Below are 16533 nucleotides of genomic sequence, written 5' to 3'. Positions count from 1 at the left end.
TTAACATTGGAATAGGACTTGGGATGGAGTTTAGTACACAAAAGCCCCTGATTTGTTTCTTTTAATTCTGATGTTTGTTTTACCCCCTGTTGGTGGTTTGTTACTTGCTTTGGTTTCTCTGTGTGGCCTTGGCAGTCCTGAAGCTTGCTCTGTAGACCAGGCTGGGTTTAAATTCAAAGGTCCGTGCCCACCCACCACCTGGCTTATTTTGAGTCTAGCCTCACACTCACTATGTGGTCTGTGATCCCCTTGATGTTCTGATGATCTTGTCTTTAACTTCAGGAGTGTTGCAATTGCAGGCTACAATGTTGCAATTACAGCGAGCCACCCTGGTTCCTGGTTAGTTAGCGTAGGCTGATCTCAAGTCAACCTTCATCTTCCTCCGGAATGGCGGGCTCCATACACAAGCCATCAGCTCTGCACTCATTCATGGTCTTGGCAATGTGTTTTCCAATCTTCTCTCCCCCTGTTATTTAAGGCAAGGTTTCCATATAAAGCTGAGGCTGGCCTCGAACACCTGATCTTCCTGTCTACTTCTTAAATGCTAAGATGTATGCAGCCATTGATTGTACTTGCCCCCCCTTTTTTTTAAATCTTGAAAATTAACTTATGGTGGGGGGGCATGTTTATGGCACAGCACCCATGTGGGGTCAAAGGGCAGATTGCAAAATTTGATTGTTTTCTCTGACTATGAAAGGACTCAGGTCATCAGTGTTAGGGCAGGAATAGAACCCACTGTTGCTCAGTCCACAAGATAGATAGTCGCAGTCTAGCACTGGAAGCTCCAGAAAGTTCCTGGAGAGCTGGTGGTCCTGATTCCCATGATGAAAGCTTAGAAATGCTGATTCTGTTATCTGGGAAACCAGCAGCAGCAGCAGCAGCAGCCAAGAGAGCAAATCAACATGGTGGCTGGAGGGAGAACTAGGCAGGAAATGGGAGAGATTAAAGATGTTATCTTAAAGGGAGTTTATCATAGATGCTGCCAGAGGTGCCGTCCACAACTGGGATGGGCCAATCAAGGCAACTGGGACCATTCTTCAGGTGAGGTTTCCTACTTGAGTTTCTAACTTTCAGCAAGTTGATATTAAAACGTACCATAGTACCCTGCTGAGCCAGATCACGGACCCTGTATTTTTACTTTTATAACACCATACACACACACACACACACACACACACACACACACACACACACACACTGATTGCCTGTGAAACACTATATCAAATTTTCAGTTTAATTAGACTGAATCAAATTGGTTCTAACCAGTGATTAGTCCTTACTTTTTTTTTTTTAAAGTATAGCATAGAGTTTATTTAGGGCATGGGGAGGAAGTTGAGGGAGGAGGAAGAGACAGAGAAAGGCAGAGAGAGAGAGAGAGAGAGAGAGAGAGAGAGAGAGAGAGAGAGAGAGAGAGAAGTAGAAACAGGCCATGGGCACATGGAGAGAGCGAGGGAAAGAGGAATGGGTAGAGAGGGGGATTCAGGTAAGCGAGCAAAAGCAAGAGAGGAGAGCCCCAGTAATTAGTCCTCAAAGGCTTTTGAAATGGCTTTTCTGTTTTAGTGCCCGCATGGAGCCAGTACCTGGCAGATGACATGGCAGCTAGTTACAGCTGGTTCCTTGGGTGTACACTGACTGACAGCCCTGTGAGATGAACTGCAGTTCATGCTATGGTGACTTTTAAATTCCCTCCCAACTCCTTTGTTTATTATGTGACCCTGGCTGCAGCCAGGCTTCAAACACAGCAATCCTCCTGCCTCAGCCTCCTGACTGCTGAGATTACACGTCAATGTCATCATACCTGACTTCTGTAGTTTAAGAGTTAGGCCTTCAAATCATGTGTGTAGAGGTCCCTTTACCTGTCCCAGACTCAATTTCCTGAACTATAAAATAGAAAAGATATGAACCTTGTATTTACTTCCTTAAATAATAAGTGGAAAATATCTGGAATGACTCTTGGCAGGTTACCCTTCAATAATGTGATCTCTCAGTGATGTTAACTATTATTAGAAGGCGTTAGGAAATAGCTGCCTACTGCGTAGCTTGCTTCCTGCTTCCTGTTAGTGTTTGCAGACCCTGAGCTCTCCGAGCAGGCTGTTCCTGGTATGCAGTCTCTGGGCATCTGTGGAATCGGGTACCTTGTGTCAGTGAGGGACAGCTGCCTGGGGCTCTGCTCCCACCACAAAAATCTTTAAAAGCACAGCCTTTCGGATTTCATTTGCCCTTCCAGATGGATCAATACCGCTGGCTAATCCTGGACTTTTCATGTTCGGGTCACTTGCTGATTCTGCTGGGTTACGGCCGGGGTTGCTCTTTGTTGATCACACTGGTCTGCTCATTAGGAACACACTGTGGTGGGCAAAGGTCCTGGGTGAGGCTGAGAACTTGGAGGGCCACAGTGTTCTTTTACCCTTAAAACTCGTGTGCTAAGTGGTACTTTGAGCCCCCCTCCCCCCTCCCCTCCCCCCAGGGTCTGGTTTGTAGCCCATGTTGGCTTCTGTGTTTTCTTTTCTTAACCTCTCATGTGCTAGGATTTATGTGTTGTGCTGCCATACCTAACCCTAGTTTTAACTTTTTTTTTTTTTTTTTTTTAAGATAGGAGAATCCCAGTTGCATCTTTGTATCTTTCTGCTTCCAAAATCACCACTCCCTCCCTATAGGGAAGAGCTGTTTGTGAAAACTGTAAAAATGTATAGTTTTACTTTGAATCAAAGATCATATATATATATATACACGGTACCATACAGCCCTCCATTTCATATTTATGGCACACAGTATAACATTCCATTCCCATGCACAATGACCAGATCAACATATTAGGCAAATCTAGCCCCCTAGACAGTGGCTTTCTGTTGTTGCTATTGTTGGGCAGGTAGCTTAGTAGTACAGTGTTTGCCTAGAACACACGAGGCTCTGGGTTTAATCGCCAATCCAGCCTTCTCCAGCCCTCCCTTTACCCTCCCCCTCCCTGTCCCAGCTCTCCCTCTACCCCGTCTACCCCGTCCTCCCTCCCATCTGCAGCATTAGAGTTATTGTTACAGGAATAGCCGTCGCTAACATTTATCTATATGACTTATGTTTATGAACTTAAAAAAAATTTTAACAATGTGGAACACATTAGCTTTAAAAGTTAATTTTAAAAAACTTTTTAAGTAAGCCAGGCTGTTGTGGTGTACGCCTTTAACCCCAACACTCCAGGGGTAGAGGCAGATGGATCTCGGGATCTCTGAGTTCAAGGCCTGCCTGGTCTAATAATGAGTTTCAAGACAGCCAGGGCTACATAAAGAAACCCTGTTTTGAAAAACAGACAGACAGAAAACGAACCACATGCACGCACGCACACAAACAACCATTCTCCATCCTTTGGGTTTGGAGTATTCCCAGTGCTTCGTACTGATGATCCGAAATACCAAGTCAATATGCTACAAGGGCTGCCATTCCTCTGGAGAACCTTTGTCTAGCTCTGCAGTGCAGCCAGTCCGGGCTGGGCAGCTGAGATGCCTCCTACAGCCCAGCTTTATCAGGGGGTCCCTCTCCTGGGTCCCGCCCCCTGCCCCTTCCAGCTTTGCCCCAGCCTGGCACTCCTCAGTGACCACCATCCTTGGCTCCTAGTCTCCCTAATTGTTTAGCACTTAAGTAGGTTTCTCCGTCCATCTGTAGTTTGTTGTGGATGACTCCCTGCCTGTTAAACTTCTGTTTATATGTAGTTACAGTTACTTCAATTATCTGTTCTAATGATGAGCTAGGTAGTATGAATAATTTAATGATAATTTCTTTTCGGCTTCGGAATAATCTCTGCACTCACATTTTGAGGTTGGAGGGTACTTGGGATATTCTGGGAACTCAGATCTTCAAACGAGGCCCTAAATGCATCTGAAACTCAGCAGGAAGGGTTGTTACACTGAATGCTCTTCTTTCCCCTGGTCCCTGTAAACTCCTTTGGTTCCAAGCTCCATGCTGAAATTGGAAAACATTTCTGTAGTTGGCTTGTCCTGAACCCAGGAGAGCCTGTATGTTCTCTCACCGTGCCTGTCTCTGCTTTGTCTGGTACACATTGTTTCTATCAAGGCGGGGGCTCATCAGGAGACGACTTAGAGGAGAATTATCAGGACCCAGGCAATTACTGAGGAAGAAAAACTCCTTAATTGTTAAGACTTTGCCAAACGCACATTCATTAAATGGCTTTGCTCTTAAGTGCACGTACAAACAGACTCAGTCTGGTGGTTTTGAGAAATTGTCTCTTTGCCATCCTTTATAGCAAACATGCAAGCGATGTGATGCATGCTTAAAAATATTAACTGGCTTTGAACTCTTGGGGTCCTTTTGCATAAACATAGATGCCCACACAGGGCTGCATAAGCATGTGACATTCACATTGATGTGCTGGGCAGAGGTCCGTAGCCCTGATGGCGCAAAGAGAAATATTTAAGTTGAGCTGATTTGTTACATAAACATTGTAACCTCAGGCAAGGGCAGAGTGCTCCTGATGCTCTCCTCTGAGCTAGATTGTCCCAAAACAGAGAGATGAGGCCCGGGTCCATTTTTTTTTTTTTTTTTGGAACAAATCTGCCTTTAGTCTCATCTTAATCATGTGATAAATCCTCAAGAGGCGCAGCTAGAGTGTTTTGGGAAACCTTACCAGAATCTGATTTCTATAAAAATAAACTCAAAACCTGGAGGGAGTCCCCTGACAGGTAGGCGCGAAACCTTGCTTGCAGATACAGCCTCTGCTCTTTGAGGGAGTTCCTGCTACCCCCACTTCATCTCTGGGGAGCCTTTCCTTGGCCTTTCTTTTATCCCCCAAGCTGTGTGGATGTCCTGTCTGAGTGTGTACTCAGCTCTTGGTGACTTGTTAGACAAGGTTTGGAGGTAGGGGGATGGGAGCTATAGAACTCATATGACCTCATCTTTCCAGTACTGTCAAATGAATCTTCCTAAGGGGGTCACTTAAGTAAATTGGAAGCTGTGTATGGGCAACAGTGGGAGGCAGGGATAGAAGTCTGAAGTTGCAGGCTAGCCTGGTCTACAGAGTGAGACACATGTAAAAAAAATCAGACTTGGTGGACTTGGGAGCCTAGGGACGAAACCTTGGGGGAAGGGGACCAGCTGAGTTACTTGTTCTGAAGGGGAGGGAGGAAGGGACAGGGCTGTAACGGGCATTTATCAAAGGGGTGGCACTGGGCCAGACATTGCTGCCATCAGTGACCATTCAACCTGTCAAGGAGTATTTACTTAGACCTCCTGTGTGTTTAGCATGTGCTGGCTCAGTGACCATGGGAGAGCGGAGGTCAGGTTAATTCTTAATCCTTAGCTTGGAGAATAATCATCTAGTAAACATGTTAAAAATAAAGATCCCCAGGACCATATGGAGAGGAATGCCCGCCCGCCCGCCCACTTGCCTGCCCGACTGCCCGCCCGCCTGCCTGCCTGACCACCTGCCTTTTTTGAGAGTCTGTTGTAGCTCAGGCTAGCCTTAAACGTGCCGAAGTTGACCTTGAATTCCCCATCTTCCCATCTCTACCCCTTGAAAGCTGGTTTTGTGTGGTGCTGAGGATGGAGCTCAGGGCTTCCTGAATGGGTTGGAGGCACTACTACTACCAGCACATCCCCAGAAAAAGCTTCACTTTAAAGAAAGGCTCTCCGGTAATTCTAATAAAGATGGTCTTAGAACCGGCTTTTCTAATGTAGTGACTGTAAAGCTCGTGTAAACGTAAACACCAACCCAAATGTTTGGGAGGAAGAGAGATTATCTGTGTTCATTTACCACATAGGGGGCAAACAGCCTGATAAACTCCTGCTGACCACTGTGGCTAAAACGGTACTCATAACCTTGGACTCAGGCAATACCAGGTCTGGAGGCTATGCCGTGGAACTGCCCACCTAAGGTTTAAGTATCACAGAGAAAGAACAGGAGGGCCCGGATGACAAAGCCGATCACAGGAGCTACAGATTTGATTTAGTTTTCATCTTGAAGGTACAACTGAGGTCTCGTTCTGACTTGTGACATCGTCTCTTTCTTCCATTTCAGGAAGCAAATGTTAGGGAAGGCCAAAGAGTCATCATCATGAATGGCCCCTTGGGAAATCCATCTCTGTGTCTGCGTTACGTGCATGTCTTCTGTTTAGAACACGGACTGCCTGTGACAGCACCCCCACAAACAGCTGATAAGAACAGGCAGAGTTTAGTTGACTCCCACCCTTCTGTGGTGCTCAGTACTGGTTGCCCAGGTAACCCGCCTTTAAGAAACTGGTAAGTGATGGACATTTTGCTTAGTTCTTCAGTTTGACTCCAAACTGTTTTTCTATATAGGGGATTGGATTAGATACCTCTTTTGCCCTTGCGACTACATTCCTGACAAAGGAACCTAAGGAGAAAGATTTGTTTTGGCTTACGGTTGAAGGGAAACACAGTCCATACAGCAGCCATATTGGGGGGCGGGGCAGGGAAGCCTGTGACTGGGACTCCTTAAACACACGAGCTTACCATGAGCTGCTGTTTTCTGGGTACATTCTGTAGAGAACTTATCATCACATGGGTACAACTACTGAGAAGATAAGGGTAAGTGTGAATCTGGGGAGGTGGGCTCCCCAAGAAAGGGCAGAGAAAAGGAAGGATGCTTTAGAATCGCTAAGCAAAATTATTACACTTGCGAAAGGCCCTGAGTGGGCCTTTTGGTTTTCAAACAGTGTTTTGGAACAAGCAAAACCGTACACATAAAGACACATTATGAGCTGAACAGGGTCATTGGGATGGATGTAGGGGGTACAGGAAGGATCCCGCAGGATGTGCCCCGGGGATATTTAGGATATTTATGGTGGCAATTTTACTTATACTGCTTAGAGGACAATTGCTTACTGTTTGTTTCTGAATCCTTGGTTTTGTTTTAAGTTTTACATAATTTTATATTATTGCAAGGGGGGGACCGGGGGACAAGGAAGGGGTCAAAAAGTAGGGAACCGGTCATAGAACGTTCTCTGTTTTGCATTCATTTGGGCCAAAGGAAAAACATTTGCCAAGCACCTGACCTTTAAGAGAGACTCTTCTACCCCTGTGGGCCCAGAGCGTTGGATGGTCATTGATGTTCATTCATGATGGTAGAAACTCACAAGCTCGCCTTAGGTAAAGTGGCTTCACTGAGGCCCGGTAGTCATTATGGCTAGGTAGCACACCTTGTTTCAAGAGACCAGCCAGCCTTAACGTGGTTGCTTTCTCACCATTTCTAAAGCTGCAAATGCACTTGCAAATTTCCCCCGACAAATGTGCCAGGGGACAACCGCACCTCTTCACCCGGACAGTGAAATCCAGTGAGTGGGTTTCCTCGCCAAACACTGCTCGGGTGGTTTTCTAGAAACACGTTTATTTTCAGTTCAAAGACACAAACAAAGGGTGCGAGGTTTGGCAGCACAGCGCTGGACCATGCAAGCCGAGGCCTGGCGTCCCACCCCCAACACAGGGGAGGGATGGGAGAATTAGAAAGACGGAAGAGGGGACCCCACAGACAGAAACTTTAGCTTTTAGTTCACACTCCTGCAATCCATAAAATAAACTTTCTAAAGCAGAAGCAGCAGAAATGGTGTAAACGCTATCGGAACCGTGAGTAACTTTGCTCCTTCCAGATGTGGCGCAGGTCCTTCCGCCGAACACCGCTTGGCTGGAAACAATTCATCTCGCACGAGGAAAGCGGTCTTTGGAAACCTCAGGATTTCTCCAGCATTGCCTAACAAGCAGATTTCAAAATTCATTTTCTTCTCCAACTGCTGCAAAAAGGCAAGGAGACGTCTCTCTTTGGGTTTGAAGACTCTGAAAAACAGGGGGAGAAAAGAAAAGTCTCAGAGCCAAGTCGCCTCTTCCTCTGGTGTTAAAATCTGACTTATGTTGCGGTTTTCAAGAAAATCCAAGAGTTGGAGAAAGGGCTGCTATGAGGAGCCAAGGCTGGGATCCATGTGTGAGAAGCGAGAATCAGGGCAGAGACACATGGGTCCCTGGGGCTCCCCAGCCAGCCGGGCCTGGCCTACTACACAGTTGCTTTATTGCTCCAATCCAATAAGAGACTGTGTCGAAAACTGGTATATCACCTAAAGAATGAGACCCGAAGTAGTCCTCTACAATCATTCCACACTCGTGTATGAGTGCCCATATAAGTGGACCCCTCCACACAAACACACAGCGAGGCTCAGATGTGGTGCTCCACAACCCCAAGGCGGCCTCTCCACCTTCCAAGACGTCCCACGGTTTCTGCGACTTGCGGATTTAAGGTCTGTACATTCTGTAGGACCCAGGGACTATTACAGGTTTTAGAGTAACGATCTGGTTGCCTTGGATTTCTGCTCCTGTTCAAAACAGAGAGCATGGAGAAGTTCTAAGGATACACTTGGGATAAAAGGGAGTGGACGGACACAGGGCAGGGGATGATCTATTGCCTTCTCTCAAACAATCTTATGACTCTTGGCAGAACTTGCTCTCTAGATTTTAAAAAATGTATTCATTTAATTTTTTTGATAGGGTTTCTTTTAGCTCAGCCTCTCCTTGAAGTTGCTCCAATCCCCCTGCCTCCACCTCTGAAGCCACGGGATTCCAGACATGCTCCCCATGCCCAGATCTCTGCAATCTTTTAGAAACAGAAAGTGACCAGACTATATCTGAAAAACAATAACTCAGCAGAAAGACCGAGTCCCAGAAGAAAACATGCTCCCCCCCCCAGGGAAAATGTAAATGTCAGTCTGTAGCCTTTCATCTGAGTTTACACACCGAGGGATTTATTTGCGGGCCAAAAGAGTTCACTCGGCTAAAACTGGGTAGATTTGCCTCCCACGGATAACTGCACAGTCTGGAGACAGGGAGATGCCCAGGCAGTTTAAAGACACAAAACAGTGATGGAGAGGAGGGCAGAACTTCAAATACCATACCCCCCAACATCAGCATCCAAGTCAGGCAAGTAAACACAAAACACGACCAGTAGGACAACCATGAACAGAAAGAAAACATGTCACATTAAGAGGGCTGTCTGGTGCAGGCCCCAACTCCAGGGAAACTGCAGCCTCACTGTAGTGACCAGTGGATCCTGACATGGGAGGCATGCCTGGATGGGAGGCTGGTTCTGTGGGCTGGGCATACATACTATCAGTGCTGTAAGAATTTTGTGGTTGCTGAGTTGTGAAAAGGAGGATTGGTTAGGTCACTGCCCTTGCGCCCTATGGTTTGGTGTATGGAAGAGTCTGTGTTTCCTGAACTTTGCAACCTTCCTGCCTCAGCCTCCCCAGGATGTGGATTACAGGCGTGCGCCACGGCAGCTGCAGTGGTTCCACGTGAACGGAATGCTTACAGGTTGGCAAAACCACACAAAGTCTCATTATCAATAGGAACAAGAATGGGGAGACAGCTAAGGTGAAAATGTAAAAAATTAATTATTATTAGCCGGATGTGGTGGTGCACACCTTTAATCCCAGCTCTCAGGAAGATCTCTGTAAGTTTGAGGCCAGCCAGCCTGGGCCTCATGTTCTAGGACAGACAGGGTTGTCACACAGAGAAACCAGGCCTTGAAAACAAAACACAACCAACCAACAACAACAAAACCATTGTAAGAATAATTCTATAGGGAGAAACAACCTTGGAAGTTTTCCCACTGGGAACATACTTTGGAAGATGATCATATCTTCCGCAACCGTGATGTTGGAGAGAGAACCTGGGGCCCTGCTTATGCTGGGCGAGTGGTCTACTATCGAGCTACATCCCCAGTGCAAAATGTTTACGAACTATCCCATTTCGGTAAGTGGACTGTGCCCCAAGGTTCCTCTTAAGGGGAATTAAGAAGGTCACAGTTGGTACCTAACCTAGAGATGGAAGACTCAGTCACAATAGTTATCAGATGCCAGAAAGGATTAAGTAGCAAGGGCTGCCCGTTCCTTGGATTCCTGCCTGCAGGAGGGAAAAGAATAAGTGTGTGCCTAACGTAGTGGTAGAGCAGAAAGATAAATTTCAAAACCCAAATCATGGCAGTTGGGGTTGATCAGGTTTGTCTACAGGAAGGCAGGCATGTGGCCACCTGATCAGTAAGTTATCTTGGAAAATTCTCCTTCCTAAAGGCACATTAGGGAAGAAATGAACTGAGATGGTGTTTCCTTCTACAGGTGCAACTCTAGAAAAGAGACGTCTGGCAACACACCAGAATCTACAATGGGACCACAGTGGCTCCCAATGCAAACTAAACATTGCACATCGGTCGGAAGGATGGCAGCCCCGGTTCTTTAGTAAGTTGCTGGACTTTCTTGTACAGATCGTTTGGAGGCTCAAAAGTATATCAAGGCACGAAAGAGAATGAGAACCCAGATGGCTAGAGGGGGGCACAGCATCCTCCCTGTGAAACATAAACACCTTGTAGCAAGACCGAAGCGAGGGATGATTTCATGAGGCCAAACCTTATTCAAAAGATTCCTGTTCAGTGACATCCAAAAGAATGAGTCACAGCTCATGTTAACAATAGCAAAAGAGCTACAAGGAAGTCTTGGGACAAACGGGGGTGGGTGGGGGGAATGGCTGAGCTCAGGTCCCGGTGACTCCTCAGTCTCATATCTCCTGGAGGGAACGTGAGGGAGGCAGGAAGGGCGAGAAAGGGGAGAAAGTAAGAGTGACCATTAGCATCCTTTGTTCCCACGTGGGGCACAGGTGCTATGGACAGTGACGGGTGCTGTGCTGGCCTGTAGCTGAGGCTTTAGAATGATCAACACCCCGTTGCTGTACCACTAAAGTCCGGCAGGGCAAAGCATGCACATTTCTGATGCTAGAGCACTGACTGAGATGCCACATTTTTTTATGCATTTTCACCGGCCACAGCCCTCTCTGGACATTTGATAGTAGCACATCGGAGAGTCAAGGAAAAACAAAAAACAAAAAAAAAAAAAAAAAAAAAAAAATGTTTACAGGAGCCAAGGAGAGGAGTGGTTATCTATAAGAAGCTTTTATCTGAGGCTACCAGATCCTGTCTCAATTGTTTCAGCAGGGTCAAATGATGGGTTTTGAACTACTGCCCAGCAAGCCTAGAGTGGTATTCAGAGACTTCACATTTGATGTCGGATAATGAGAAGCCATGCCATTCAAGTAGAGGGTGAGGTAAGAGGCTGTCCCACCACACTGAAGTCCTTTTTACACCAAGTGTTGATAAAACTCGAGAGTTTTGAATACCCAAATACTTATCTTCCATTATTTGAAACACACACATTTATTCACCAGCTGATACCATCTTTTGGAATGGGCCTAAGCTCATGTAGGGAATGGGGCGTAAGTGCTGTGTCACATCGTGTGAGCTCGCTAATCTGGGTCGGATCTTGGCTTCTTTAGCCATTAGCTGTGCAGGGTGTTGACCTCTCTGGGTCTGTGCTGTCAGAGCCCTGAAACACAATTCCTCACTGGCTGGATCTCCCCACGCTAGCTGACTGGTGTGGCGAAACAGTGACATGCTGGTGGTTAAGGGAGAAGTGCTCTGCAGTGAGGATGCAGACAACCCTCAGCGACCATGTGGGGAGGACCAGTCTTCCTGAAGCCTCTCTGACTTACTGAGACAACACTCGCTGTGCTGGGACTAAGCACACAGCATCTGGCATGCCAGAAGGTCATTACCACAGACCTCTAATGCATTTTAATTATGTACCTTAAGATTAATTTTATTTATGTGTATATTTATCCATCCATTCTTCCCATCCACAAGAGGGCAGACCTTTGGAGTTAGATTACGAGTGTTTTTGAGCCCCTCTGATGTGGGTGCTGAGAACCAACCTTAGGATCTCTGTTGAGCTACCTCTCCAGATCCTTGCTTATTTTAGATAAGGTTTGTGTGGCCCAGGGTGACCTAGAACTCACCACATAGCCAAGATGATGACTTTGATCCTTAGACCTAGCACTTTGGAGGTCAAATAGCTTGGGTGGCTATTCCTGAATTGCTTTCATTTTCGGCAAAAGTCTGGAAGGATGCTGACCAGGGAAGATACAGGTAACAAGTCACATGGAATTTATTTAGGTTTATGCATCAGTCTATAGCATCCCTGACATTACCTCAGTCTTAATTGGGCTCATATGAACTACTTGGAGAACAAATGAAAACTGACCAAAAGTCTGGGGAAAAAAATCCTGTTCATTAGAGATTTGTACACACTTGTCCTGGAGACAAGTGGCAGATGCGCCATATATAGGATACTTGACATGAGAAGTTAGGGGAAGGTTCAACTTTTGGTCTAAAACAATACTGATATTTTCCCAAGGCCTAGCTGGGAGACAAGAGCCACAACAAAAGGCCAAAAATAGCACTGTTAGCAAAGGTTAAGTTCATGGCTCCCTTTGTTAAACTTTACTCATCTGATTTCCTCCTTGGGGGTTTTTCTTTTCCCAAGGAGATAAGCCACGCAGCTGTGGCTGAGAGTCACAACAGCTCCCACCTCCCACCTCTCAGGAACACGCGCACACACACCTCCATCCTTTCCTGGCATCTCCATCCCTCGGTTCAATGTGAGGCCATTTCAGTGGCTCCTGAGTTATCATTGATAAATCAATTTTACAGGAAAAACCCTAAAACTCAAAATAGCAAGGAGACTTGGGGTATGACTCAATTAGTAATGTCTTTTTTTTTTTTTTTATTGCTAGCACAAAGGTTTGAGTTAGATTCCCAGAATCTGCAAACAAAATCTCCCAGCTCGAGCAGCATAGGTTTGTAATCTCAGGGCTGTGGAGGTGGAGACAGGAGGAACCCTGGGGCTCCCTGGCCCCCAGTCCTGCTACACTGGCAAGGAGACCGTACCTAAAATAAACAGCAAAACTCTAGATAACTCCTAAGGAGCATCTCAGAGGTTGTCCTGTCCACAAGCATGAGCTCCGTTAGCTGCAATTAAAGGAAATTTTAGTTCCCACTTAGGGTCCTAACACACAGGTGTTGAAGGGTGTTTAGGTCAAAGAAACGCACCCAACAGGCCCAGAACAGGGTTTGATACAAGAAGCGGGGTTTCTGGGTTAAGGAATGAAGTTGAAAGTTTAGGGAGGGGGTGGGAGACTGGACTGTGAGGACACACTGATCTATGGGATGTAAACAGAGCTCCAAGCCTTCCCGACTGGAAGGAGTTGCAGGCAGAAGATCAGAAGTGTAGTCATTTTCCTTATTTTAGGCAGCCAGGGCAGATGCCAGCGGGACACCTTGGGAGAGATAGCAACCTGGCTCACATCCCTCAGCTCTCAGTGCTGTAAGAAGCATAGAGTAAAACTCTACCTTCTTCACCCGAGGGGACCAGAGTTCTGACATCCCGTGTCTCAAGGAAGACCTGTGACCATCTGTTTGTGCCACAGTCAAGAGCTGAGTTATCGTTCCTTCCAAGGTATGTGGGAGCCCTATCCGTGGGTACCTGTGACAGTGGCTGCATTTGGAAACAGGGTCTTTGACAGAGTAAACAAGATGTCTTATAAGCTGTGGTGGTGGTGGTGTGTCTTTAATCTTGGCACTATAGGGAAGCAGAGGCTGGGGGGACTCTAAGTTTGAGACCAGCCTAGTCTACAGGGTGAGTTCCAGGGCTACACAGGGAAACGTCTCACCCCCTTCCCCCCCAAAGTCTTAAAGAGCCTGAATCTGATGCACCTGGGGTCCTTAGATGACAAGGGCTATCTGTGGTGGTGGGAACGTGTAAGCCTAGCACTTGGGATGGTGAGGTAGGAGGATCATGAGTTCAAGGCCAGCCCGAGCTATGTAGTGAGTTCTCGTCTCAAAAATTCATGATCCAACTTCAATAAGACTCAATCCAGGTACACCACAGGCAGCTATTAAGTATGAACATGTAGTGACCTAGGAAACAATTTACTTATTTGATTGCATTTATGACAACCCCGAGAAAAGCCACATAAAACATCATTTGCATTGACAGCAGGGACCCAAAACCGCAGTAGCTCACCTGGCCCAGTCCTGGGAGAGTTTCATTCCATTAGAACAGGCCTTTGACTTGCTCTGTCTCCGTGTCAAGATCTATATCATAAAAGCAGGGTCGGGTGGGCAGACCTGGCATTGTGCTCATCTGGAAGAGAAAAAGCACCGCACGTGAGCAACGTTCACAAAGTGATTCATCACGGCACGGTAACCAACCAACCACGAGATTCTCATGACAGTCATATATAACATTCCGTTATGGTCACAGGCGGTTTGCCTCTGCCTTTGCACTCTGCAAAGAAATCAAATATTTCAGAAAGCACGTCACCTTCCCAGAAAGGTTGCTCATTCACCAACCCCTGTATTCCCACAAGCACACAGCAGCCACCAATGATTTTTTGAAGCTTAAGTCCAATTTGTATTCAGAGCCCAAGCCCAGCCCCTCTGGCTGGGGCAGTGTTGTCTCTTCACCGAGCTTCATATATGTATTTTCATCAAAGCAAAAGCCGGCAAACTCGCCCTTTAGCTAATAGGGACCTGGCTTTCCCTTCCCACATGAACTCCTGTGTTGAGTGACACTCAGTGCTGGGCATAGAGCTGATGGAGTTAGCAACCTCAAACAGGCATTTTCATGACTCCCATGGCACACGGGGGAGGCAGTGAGAGCTGGAGACAGTAGGCCACACGGTGAAGGTTGCTAAGGTAGTAAGTACCACACAGCCTTTCTGCTACCTTGGAGTGGTACTGTGTATTTTACAGGGACAGCCAGCTTCAGCCACATTCTAGAACCTTCTTCTGACATAGATACTTGTGTGTGTATTTATATATACATAGGTATATATATGTGTGTATATATAGATATATATTTATTTTATGGTGGGTTGCTAAGACCTGTTTTTAAAAAAAAAAAAAAAAAACAACAATTTCATGTGGCCCAGGCTGCTCTTGAACTCCTGACCTAGCCAGCCGAGGGAGGAGTCGTTCTGTGCCTTGTGTATCAAGAGAGCACGCCGGTCACCATATTAACACACTGCTCCCAGGATCTGCTCTGCAAGAGGATTCAGGATCTACTGCGGTGCCTTAACAGGCACCCACCTTTCAGCCGCATTCGCCTACCCATCGGGCAGACGTGATACCCGGTTTCTGGCTCTTCAGAGGCTGGATTGACTTCTGCGTCCTGCGGAAACCTTGCCTGTCCCCAGACACTCTTGATGGAACACAGCAGTGACGGGCTAGCTCTGGCCTGCAGAGTGACTCCGCTTCCTCCCACAGTTCTCTGCAGAGAACTGCATACAGTAGAATGTAGTTCTTACCCCTGCTCCCCTCTCTCCCTCTGCTTACAGACTCTCTCAGCCAGGGCTGTAGAGCTGCCCCCTGCCCAGGAGCCTGGTGCGAACTCAGAGCAAGTCCCCAGGGACACAGATACACACCGTGGTGTAGAAACCACGCTTCCCACGGTCCTTCTTGGTAACCCCTTCCACTCAGCAGAGCTTAACACTTCAGTGCCCATCTCCTTTATCTGCTGGCCAGGTAAGGCGCCCATGGGCACCTCCTGAAGTTCTCGGTGACCAGCCTCTGCCATGCTGGCTCTAGAGTGTGGAGACTGAGGCAGGAGAAGGCCCGGCTTGTGGTGTTAGTTACACAGGATCGCAGGGCAGGAGAATTGTGGCTACAAAGGTCTCTGAGCACGGCTGGGGATAAGGTCCCCTTTGTCACACACTGGTGGGCAATGACACTCTAGACTTCAAACAGTGAACTAAAGGTCAACTCTGGCACCTGACTTGGTGGCTGGGGCCCTGCTGTATTTTAAAGGCAGGCTCCTAGCATGGAATCCATGTTTCTCTGGTTACTCTATTGAAGGGTGTTTTCTCGTCATCCTAAATTCTGTCACAATATTGGGACATAAAACTAGCCAGGATGTTAAGTGTCAGCAAGTGAGAGACACCTTTCTTCCTTTTTCAGCTCACTTAAGGGGGAGAGGCAAGAGTGGAATGGCGAAATGACCACATTCCTTCCCAACAGTAATCACTTCCGAGAATCGAGGCTACTCATTTGGGATAAGGGACAGTAGACAACCCACATGACCTGTAGAGCAAGAGCGTCCCTGCTGAGGAAGAACGGTACAGAGTTATCTTAACCAAAACTGGGACACTTGTACCAAGTTCCCCACCAGTAACAAACGGTCATCGGGGTGCGACTCCTAGACTAGACTCCAAACCGCACTACAGAAGAAAGAACGCCTGGGAAGTGACCTCTCGCCACAGGCCCGGGGTCACTGGGGCTCTGTGCTAATTGTGTGCTGTCCCGCTTAAAATAAACGAGGAGCCATTAGATCTCTGGGCTTGTCATGCCACATTAATAGATTGTTTTGCAAAGGTTGGAGGGAAAAAAAAGCCTCTTGTCTTCACGACCCTGATTTTAATTACGACTAATCTCCCAGATTTTTCCTGACCACGAGAGACCACACTTTCTATCAGCAGTGTTTAGAAACATTCGTGAGGGCTGGTGGGATGGCTCAGTGGTAAAGGCGCTTGCTGCTAAGACTGAGGACCTGGGTGACTCATGCCCTCTTCTGGGCTCCATGGACACCAGGTATGTATACGGTGCACAGTCATACATGCACATAAGACATAATAAAAAAAGCT

The 16533-nt window shown here is 47.0% G+C and overlaps 1 protein-coding gene across 1 annotated transcript in view; it reads right to left on the bottom strand.

The window, feature by feature from the left end:
- Positions 1–7471: 7471 nt before the first annotated feature.
- The window catches only part of MTHFD1L (methylenetetrahydrofolate dehydrogenase (NADP+ dependent) 1 like), a gene marked incomplete at its 5' end in the record, with an annotated part of 155528 nt that continues 146466 nt past the window's right edge, over positions 7472–16533 (bottom strand). Inside the window, 2 exons of the mRNA XM_080941618.1 lie at positions 7472–7797; positions 13917–14036. Of these exons, the coding sequence (XP_080797744.1) occupies positions 13947–14036 (90 nt within the window). The 3' untranslated portion in view covers positions 7472–7797; positions 13917–13946. The remainder of the gene's footprint in view (positions 7798–13916; positions 14037–16533) is intronic.

Source organism: Micromys minutus (assembly GCF_963924665.1).
Source record: "Micromys minutus genome assembly, chromosome: 30".
Taxonomy (NCBI): domain Eukaryota; kingdom Metazoa; phylum Chordata; class Mammalia; order Rodentia; family Muridae; genus Micromys; species Micromys minutus.
Note: the sequence above shows the minus strand (reverse complement) of the source record. Positions and strands in the feature narration are given on the sequence as shown.